Here is a 9806-nt window from a genome sequence, read left to right as displayed (position 1 = left end):
AGAAAATTAAAGGAGAGCTTAAGACCTAAGGGCTGACTTTCAGTTCATCTAAGCCTTTTTTTTTTTTTGGTTCCAACTTGTGTTCTTTGTCCCTTTTGACTTTTTCCCCCTATTGTTTGCTTTTTATAATTAAATTATTAGTCCAATAAGTTAGTGGATATCATAAATTTAATTACATTTTTCGCTGAAGTATTATCTGCGCATAATTTTATTAAAACAGAAAACTTTTTAATACTTGTCTTTGCATTCCAAGCTGGATGTTGGATTCTTAAAAGGACAGGAGACTAGGAGAGAGATGAAGCATCCAAATCCAACAACCATGTTTTTTTTCTCTTACGACTGCAATGCCACCCGTCCAGGCGACATACGAAAACGAGTGTGTGTTGGATTACTGAATGATTCCTGAGGGTAGTTATGTCATTAGCGAATATTGCGTCATGGTTGACTCGGCTCACTGACTCATACAAACTCGACCATATACATAAAGATTGGATCAAAACCCGTCATATATCCAATAAAAATGTCGCATAAAAGATCCTCGCTGACGTGGATAACCACTCGAACGCGTTCCTTGGCCCACGAGTCATTGACTCTGTTACCACGTGTGATGCCTATCTCTCTCTATCGAGCGGAAGGTTTTGGAAGTATTAGAATGGATCTTGGAGAGGGAGTTAGACTTTGTTGGCACGATGCATTGACTTTGCAAGACAGCTGACCACCTATGAATCCGAGGGTATTCTAGATAGTGTAGTGCAACAATGCGGCAATTTTGAGATTTTATTAATATAGTAGTATAAGAAGAAAACATGCCCCCAAGGAGTTCAAATCATTTTTACCTTTTTTTTATTTTGATAAAAAAGTATGTAGACTGGCTAATTTATTAAGTTTAGTAAATGGTTATAGCACAAGAGAGATAGAACTACAATTCTAACTAAAATATAGATTGAATAATAAATAAATTTAATATCAAACACATTACTAAACAATACAAGCTCTCAAAGAAAGATCAGGGAAGCAAGTTTTTCTTTTGGCCAATGCCCGCAGCATCACACAAAAAGCTCAGTAAGAAGCTTGCTAGGAACAACTTAAACGACAGAAAAAAATAGCTTATGCAAATCTCTAATCAAAATATAATGTGAGACAAAGCAAAATTTAACCTAAACACTAAAACACAAGGTGATTGCATAGACACGACATACAAGGAGAAAAATAGAGCAATGACAATAAAAGATCTAAGACTATTATGAAGAGATATAAGGCAAAGACTGTAAGTGGTGTAGCTAATCTATTGCATCAACTATCACGATAGGAAGTAAAGCATCCACATGAGGATGATATTTAGTGTGGAGAGATAATATTGATATATGTCATAATTATAAGTGAGTGATGAAGTGGTGATGATAAAGGAGGTGAAGTTGATAGCGAAGGTGGGCTTGATAAAGAGGTCGTGGTGGTAGAATTAAGTGAGTTGTCTACCTAGAAAATTATAGCTAAAAGACAATAAAGGCAGTGCTGACATACAGTTTTGATGACTGAGTGATAGAAACATAGGAAGAGAGAGAGAGAGAGGAAATAGAGAAGAGAAAGAAAGAGAGGATAAGAAAAACGCTAAAGAAACTAGGAGTAGGGAGGAGAGAGAAAACCTCTTTCATCATTGACGATGAAGAAGATACAACTTACGAAATCAAATAGTAGCATATGAAAATTTTACTATCTATCAAACTTGACATCTAGAGGGGGAATTGAACTTATGATCATTATCCGACGCTGTTGGACTACAGTGGTGACGGCTTTATAAAATCCTACCACTAAAGAAATAATAAGCATTAAAAAATCAGACTAAATTTGTTCAACAAATATTTGGGCCAATATGGGTTTAAGGCCCAATGACGGAGCCTTTGTCTAGGCTTGGACCGACAGTTACAACGGATCCTATATTTAATAGTCCACGGATTTAACCCGTTTACCATACCCGTTTTATAGTCTCGGTCGCTCGCTCGCACGCTCGCTCTCCCTGTCTCGTTATCTTTGTGGCAGCGAAAGCCCTAAACCCTGTGCTGCGCTGGTGAGAGAAAACCCTAACAACCTTCGCGCAGGTGTGATTTATCGCTCGTGTCCTTCTTTCACGTACCGTTAGATTTTAATCTGATCTATTATGATCGCAAGATAGCTCCTTGATCAGGAATCTGGTGGTAGATGTCTTACATTTCTTTGATTTACTGGGGCAAATCCATATAATTAGCGTTTTGTGGATTAAATACTAAGGTTTGGAGGCAAATAGCGCCCTTCTTAATAATATATCTTTTGTGATGCATCGTTTTACTTTTTTTGGTTGTTTGTTGTAGCATGGCATGCTTAGAATTGACACTGGATTTTTCCTATTATTTGAAGATCAGTGAGTAAGGTTTATAGGAAAAATTGTTGTTCTATCGAGTAAGGAAACAAAATAGTCTAGAACAAAAGGTTGTTAAACTTGTAAATTTAGGTAAATGGGCATTGATCGGAATAAGTTTGGGTGTTATAATTAAGGTAATTCAAGGCCTCCTACTTATTTCATTATAGTTTTTGAAAATACTTGTTGGAGATCTTATCAATATATATTGTTTGATCTGTTTCCACGTGCTTCATTTAAATATCCTCCATTCGTTATACTCAAATTTTTTTTTTAAATTGGAAGGAAAGACCAGTTGAACTTTTGAGGCTAATGTGTATCATGCTTTTGTATTACTGCAGCTTTTGGATTTAAGAAAAATGACCAGGAAGCAGAACCCTTTGGTGTTTCTAGACATATCAATTGATGGTGAACGTGCCAATAGAATGACATTTGAGGTATGGATATATGAGCATTGCTGGTTATCTTATCCACTGTTTTTTCAATATATTACCCCCCTTCATCTAATCTTTCTCTACTTCTGAAAAATTAAGAAGTGTTTCTTAAAGCAGATCACTGCTATTTTTTGATGTTCGTCTTACAGCTATTTTCGGATGTTGTTCCAAAGACTGTGGAGAATTTTCGAGCACTTTGTACTGGTAATGTTTACTTTCTTTCAAAACGTTGAGAAGAAAATATTTTACTGCCTATCTTTATTTGGGACAAATATTTTATTACTTATACTACTCTCAATTAATCACAACTCACAAAATAAAATATAATTCATAGTAGAATCAAGTTTTTTCAATGATTTGCTCTCTTATTATGATTTTGACAAGTTTGGCTAACTTTCTGTTGCGAGGATCATAGATATCTAGCGTACATTGCTCTTTTCAATGATGGCTCATAGGCAATTGCTTATGTTACATTTATGTCTTTTACTTTTGCTATTAATTTTTCAAACTATTTGGAAATCATCTGGAGAAGAGACTCTTTTTGTAGATCTTCACGAGTGCCGATTTATATGACACTATCAATTCATTACTGGTGTCTAGCCAAGATTTTTAGTGTTAGGCAGCACTTTGTATGCCACAAGAGTAGTGTCTTTGCTACATTTATGTCTTTTACTATTTATGCTATTAATTTTTCAAACTATTTGGAAATCCAGAGAAGAGATTCTTTTTGTAGATCTTCATGAGTGCTGATTTATATGACACTATCAATTCATCACTGGTGTCTAGCTAAGATTTTTTTGTGTTAGGCAGCACATTGTATGCCACAAGAGTAGTGTCCTCTCATCATACCTACACCAGCTGTTGTCTCCTGTGTGTAATTGGTCCTTCATTGCCCACCTTCACCCTTAACCTAGCCTGTCATTGTTGTCGACGGTAAAGAGATGGTCGTACTGGAAAGGCATTGCTGCTTGATACCAAATGAAGGGTATATATTACCTTATTCCCTTTGCTTGATTTTCAGTGGCACAGTCACAGATTTGATGTTAATCTTTTAATCTTTCCTTCCTCTCCTCTTTGACACTAAGATTATGGTGAGCAAAGGCAATGGCAAGGATGGATGATAGGGATAGTTCATTTCTCCTCTCACTCTCATCTCTCTTTCATTCTTTGCCTATGTTTTTTGGTGGCATTCAAACCCTATGCTAGGTGGGACAGATCATGTCGCTTGCCATATACTATACCAAAGTATGGACATGCCATTGTTTGAAGGTGGCTATGCCGACCGGCATGCTGCATGTCGGTCAGCACTTACCATGCCAGCACAATATCAGCATGTGGAATGAGGAGTGTTGCATGACACCCCACCTCACCTTTAGCATCAAGCGAAGCGGATAGAGGAGGCAAGTAATGGTGGAGAGCGTCACTACAAAGCCATCGCCCTCCTCTCGCCTCCTCTCCCATCACTGTCGCCGCCGTCCTCTCTTTCTCCCTTGATGCCCTAATGAAAGTTGAAGATGAGCTTTTAAAAGCTCATAACTGGTCGAGATGAAAGGATCCGCCAATGTGGATTGTTTTTATTTCGACTTATTTGGGTCGTCTTTTTTCTCTTGACGGCTAGCCACGCAAGGCAAAGGCTAGGGACTGCAACAGTGGCGTAGTTACTCTCTCTCTCTCTCTCTTTTCTTAGTTGTGTTGGCCTTGCTGCCCGCCGGCACGCACCATGTTGTGGCACATGCTGTGCCGACTAGCGGTTGTCACGACAATCCTTGCCATTGTTGTTAAATCCTTTATCTAATTGTCTAACAGCTTTTTTGTACTCTATGACATGACATTGGTGTATCTAACTTGCTTGGGATATTGGATGGTAATGAATATCAGTTTGTTCATTTATAGTAGTTGATAATTATTTTTACCCCTTGTGTCTTAGATATTAGTTTCTTTATGCTAGCTTTGTCTTCTATAATATCTGATGGCATACTACTTGCAGTCTTGCACTGCTGTAAAACATAAAGCTTAACTTGGTTGCCGGTGTAGGAGAGGAGGGCATTGGAGCATCTACAAAAAAGCCATTACATTTCAAGGGATCAACTTTTCATCGCATCATCAAAGGATTTGTTGCTCAGGTTTGTCATTGTTATAGTTATGAAGTTGTGTTATATTCTTTTCATTTCGTCTATTTGTGCAAGATTTTTTTGGAGCTTTTCTTGGGCCACTCTAAAGTTAAGACCACAAGTTATTGATATTCTGTTCAGTTAAGATAATGTTCTGAGTCCTGTCAATCACCTATGTTGGGAACAAGGATTATTTATGTATGCTAATTTTTACAGGGTGGCGATTTTTCTAAAGGAGATGGTATTACTTCATTATGCCCAGGCTTCTTCTTTCATGTCTCTTCTTGTTGTATATACTTCAAAAGCTCAACATTAACTGCTATTTCCAGGAAGTGGTGGAGAGAGTATATATGGTGAAAAATTTCCAGGTAGGCAGTTCTTATATGATTATTAAGTGTCTTATTCCGATAATATGTTTGTAAGGTTCAATTAATTGTCCACATTACAGTATATTATTTTTGATCGAATATAGTGTAAATATGTTGTCCTTATGGAATTTTTTTCTTTGTAGATGAGAACTTTAAGCTGAAACATGATGGACCTGGTATTCTCTCAATGGCGAATTCTGGTCCAAACACAAATGGATCCCAATTTTTCATCACTTTGAAGGCTGTTCCCCATCTTGATGGGTAGCACTTCTTTTACTTTTATTCTTACTTCATGTTGTTTTTACTATGAGATGGTGATATTAAATTTTTGGGTTTCTCATACTTTCTGGCTGAGAAATTATTAGTCATAGGCATAGTAAGTTCGATGTTTTGTAGCTCATCCCTTTTCTTTCTATAAAACTGATATATGCAGAAAGCCAATTCAATGTGGTTAAAGTAACATTTTGATGAGAAGGTTATTCTGTACATTCCGTATGTAGCACACTCAACTATCTGCTTATGTGCAAATATGCAGTTAAATATTTGCTTTGTATAAGCCGCTTTCTTATGAAAAAGTCCATTGATTTTAATTTATGGTTATAAGAAACAGTAGTTTATTAGATCCTGAGATTGTGCTTTACTTTGCAGCAAGCACGTTGTTTTTGGCAAGGTAGTGAGTGGAATGCAGTTGCTAAAGAAGCTAGAAGATGCAGGCTCTGGTAAAGGAAAACCTGTTTGCACGGTAAAAATTGTTGATTGTGGTGAAGCTTCTGATACCAAAAATCCGATGGTGCTAGGAAAAGAGAATGGTAAGAGCTGGTGCGACTATTTTCTTTTTCTTTTTCTGCTTGTTGTTTCCTTTTAATTGAACATTCGTCCTTTCCTGCAGAAAAGAAGTTGAGAGGGTCTGAAGATAGTTCTGATGTAGAGGGCAGAGTTGGAGGCAAGAAACCTGTTAAAGACACAAGAAGGAAGAAAAAGAGAAAATACTCTTCTTCCGATTCCTATAGCTCCGAGAGTTCTGATTCACAGTCATATTCATCTGATAGTGAATCAGATTCAGAAACAGATTCATACTCGTCAGAGTCTAGCTTGTCTAGTGATCGCAGACATAAAAGAAGAAAGAGAACATCACAAAAGCAAAGTGGAAAGAGAAAGAAGGACCGTCGTAGAGATAAGCGGCGTAGGAAGCATGATAAAAGATCGAAACGAAAATCAAAAAGGTACAGGTGTTTTGGCTGTTGCAATCTTTTAGCTATATTCATATATGACGTGTTGTCTAACATGCGTCTTTATCATCATTCAAAGGAGTTCTGCAAGTTCGAGTGATTCAGAGAGTGGGAATTCCAGTAGTAGTAGCTCTGATGGTGAAAAATCTGATCATCATGCTTCTAATCGTAAGACCAAGCTTTCGTTGCGCACTACTGAGACATCAGTGAAGTTGCTTGGTATGTAATCTACAATCTCAGTAATTCCATCTAACTGTTGATGTATGCTTTACATGATTCTAGGAAGACTTCTATCTAATCTTCTACAGGTATTATGTACACAATACATTGTTCACCATGTTTTCCTGGCCATTGCATCTGTAGTCCATCTGATGTTGTTGTAGCTACTTCTCTCTGTAGCCTTTGGATCCTCTTTTCTGCACTAGGTCTATAGATCCTTGTGAAGAACCCTTTTGGACATTTATTAGTGCATTATTTTATATGCAGTGGGAAGAGTGCTCCTGTTAGAAATCTACTTATTTTGCAGAGTGAAGATAGATTGAAAAGTGAAATGTCTCATTGTTAGATGACCGGAGTACTTTTAATTTTGTGGAAGATCACTGAATGGTTACTGGTCATGTAGCATCATGATGCTCTCAACTTTGCAAGTTTGAAATATGTATGATCAAATTGGTTTTTGATCTTATAGTCAAATTTGCAGCCCAAGTAAGTGGTGCTAAACTTGAGTTCTGTATGGAAAAAAATGCCAACCCAGCTTCAACTGGATAAGTTGATCCTTGGTTGAAACCATTGTAACTGTTTTGGTGTTAGTTCAAAAGACATCAATTCAAAAGTAGCTTTAACTGAACTTCATTGAGTATTGTTCAATATAACTGATAGAGCACAAACAATATCTTGCTGTAAGATTACAAGATGCTGCTTTATCATGAATCATTTACCTTTATCATTTGGTTGATTATCATTTTTTCTAATCTATGTCACAAAATTAGTTGATTGTTGTTTCTACAGTATATGCCTCATATTTTTCTATCTACCATTCTGAATCTTTTAACTATAATAACTAGTGTTTACTTCTTCCTGTTTCAACTGAGTTTTTTTTTTTTGCTGATTAAACTTGAGTTAGCTTCTCTACAGGAAGAACAAAATCTGTATCACCAGCATTGAATAAATCTACATCTATGGAAGAGCCCAAAAAAGATACTAATATATCACTCGAGGAGGGTGAGTTCTTCAAAGATAATGGAAACGCTCAAGGGAATAACAATATCTTGTAAGTTACACTTGACAAAGCTGTGAATCTGCATTCCAGTTTAGTTGAGAAAGTAGCAAGATCTGGTTTTATTACTTGACTGCTGAACGTACTATGTAATTAATTACCTTAAATTTTGATTAGAGTTAGCTTGGTCAAATAATTGCAGAGAGGGCCCATGTGCCATGCCTGGGAGAAGCCCAAGTGGAGCTACAGCCCGTCCAAATGAGATTCAAAAGATGGACACTGGAGGAAGTGGACATTCACGTAGAGAGACTGACAGATCCAAGAGCCCAGCTAAAAGCCCCAAAGAAGCTTCTGAACCTGCATTAAATTTTGGCCAAGAATTGCGGAGAAGTTCTTCGCCAAATGGACCTCCAAAACGGATAAGGAAAGGTCGTGGATTTAGTCAGCAGTATGCATATGTACGTAAATACCGTACACCATCACCAGAGCGTTCACCTGTCCGTTCCCACTATTACAGGGGAAGAAATGTCCGGGAAAGGTACCAAGATAGGTAATTAACTGCTCTTTGCTGAAGCTCATATTTATATATATATGTCCCACGAATGTTGAACTAAATTTATCCTGTCACAACTATGTGTGGTACAGAAATTACACCGAGCGCTCACCACGAAGGAGATACAATGACTCGATAAGAGACCGTAGTCCACTGAGGTTCTCCCTCTCTCTCTTTATGCTTTGGTTTTTACATGCCTTTATGAGGATGGTTGCTGTGAATGTAATTGTAATGCTCAACAGAAGTTAGAATTATGATGAGAGTTGAGGATGATCATGTCTTTCGCAAATGAAAGTGTCATCTCCTCTTGAATTTAAGAAAAAAATTGAAGTTAGTCACTGCAATTCAATCAAAGGATGATACAAATCGAATTTGTAAATACTGTAGCTTGTTCATCGCATTGTCATCCTTGTAGATTAGATGATACTGCTTTACTACATTTTTTTAGGCTGGTTGTATGATGCATTTTATTCTATTAGATTAATGAATGCTAGGCAGCCTGTAACTCACCGGGATAACAGCTTTGCTTCGACTCTGTAACTTGGACAGTGCAACTTGATATTGCGGTCCTCATATGAGTGATATCTGATCATTTTGTAGTGATATCTTCACTTCATCTCATATAAGTTGAGCATCTTTCTCTTCTGTGCTGGACCTCTTATTAACTAAAACCTTCACTACTTTCTCTGTTCTTTTCTTAGGTACCGAGATAGGCGGGGACGAAGCAAGAGCATTTCGCCTAGTCCTGTCCGACGCCATGCTCGTGTGAGGGATCGTAGCCGGAGCCCAAGGCGAAGCCGGAGTCCAGTTGATAACCGGCGATCAGTAAGTGATAGAATCCAGTCTCGTCTTGGCCCGCAAGGGGGTAACCGTCCTTCTGACAGAGGAAGGTCGAGATCAAGATCCAAGGGTCGGGATTCTCCCAAGGACGCTATCAAGAATATGAGATCACAAAGCAGCTCTAGATCCACTAGTCCTGGCGACAACAGTGGCTTGGTATCATACTGAGAAGGGATCCCTGTTACTCCTGTGGAGTCAAAGACTTGTTTATTTGTATTATGCATCTCGACATACTGTTTACTGGTTAATCGTTATTTTGCCCTGCGGGAACTCTTGTGTTATTCCTGTTGCAGTAGAAATGAAGGTATATTCTTTTTGTTGAAGCTATATACACTAAGTTCATTATTATTCATTAGTCAGCCGCGAAGTTTCTTGGACGAAGTGGTTTGTCTTTTTTTCCTTGGAAGATAGAAAAGTGTCAACTGATTTAATGTGACTCGTACAGGAGATATTGTATAATGTCTTTCGTGATGAATCGTTTAAGGTGATAGAATCAACCCTATATCAAGCTGGTTTCTTGAACGAAGATTGTATCATTTTGTTTTGCAATTTAATATTCAGAACGATGATCGCTTTTTGCGACGCCACACCCACAGGACTTCCACTAGTAACATTGCGGACTAAAACTCTTGTTACACTCATTTACGAGTTCCAAATAAAAGG

General features: G+C 37.7%; 1 protein-coding gene across 1 annotated transcript; it reads left to right on the top strand.

Annotated features, from left to right (window-relative positions):
* The first annotated feature begins 1990 nt into the window (after window positions 1-1990).
* On the top strand, window positions 1991-9520 carry LOC140763013 (peptidyl-prolyl cis-trans isomerase CYP63-like). The gene is made up of 14 exons (XM_073101035.1): window positions 1991-2096; window positions 2734-2829; window positions 2976-3030; window positions 4861-4949; window positions 5154-5178; window positions 5267-5305; window positions 5449-5566; window positions 5954-6114; window positions 6195-6528; window positions 6614-6753; window positions 7669-7804; window positions 7953-8300; window positions 8396-8461; window positions 9005-9520. The coding sequence occupies exons 2-14, from the start codon at window positions 2752-2754 to the stop codon at window positions 9309-9311; spliced, it is 1896 nt and encodes a 631-aa protein (XP_072957136.1). The 5' UTR covers window positions 1991-2096; window positions 2734-2751; the 3' UTR covers window positions 9312-9520.
* The last annotated feature ends 286 nt before the right edge of the window (window positions 9521-9806 follow it).

Source organism: Typha angustifolia, chromosome 7 (assembly GCF_048772165.1).
Source record: "Typha angustifolia cultivar Huaian chromosome 7, ASM4877216v1, whole genome shotgun sequence".
NCBI lineage: Eukaryota > Viridiplantae > Streptophyta > Magnoliopsida > Poales > Typhaceae > Typha > Typha angustifolia.
Note: the sequence above shows the minus strand (reverse complement) of the source record. Positions and strands in the feature narration are given on the sequence as shown.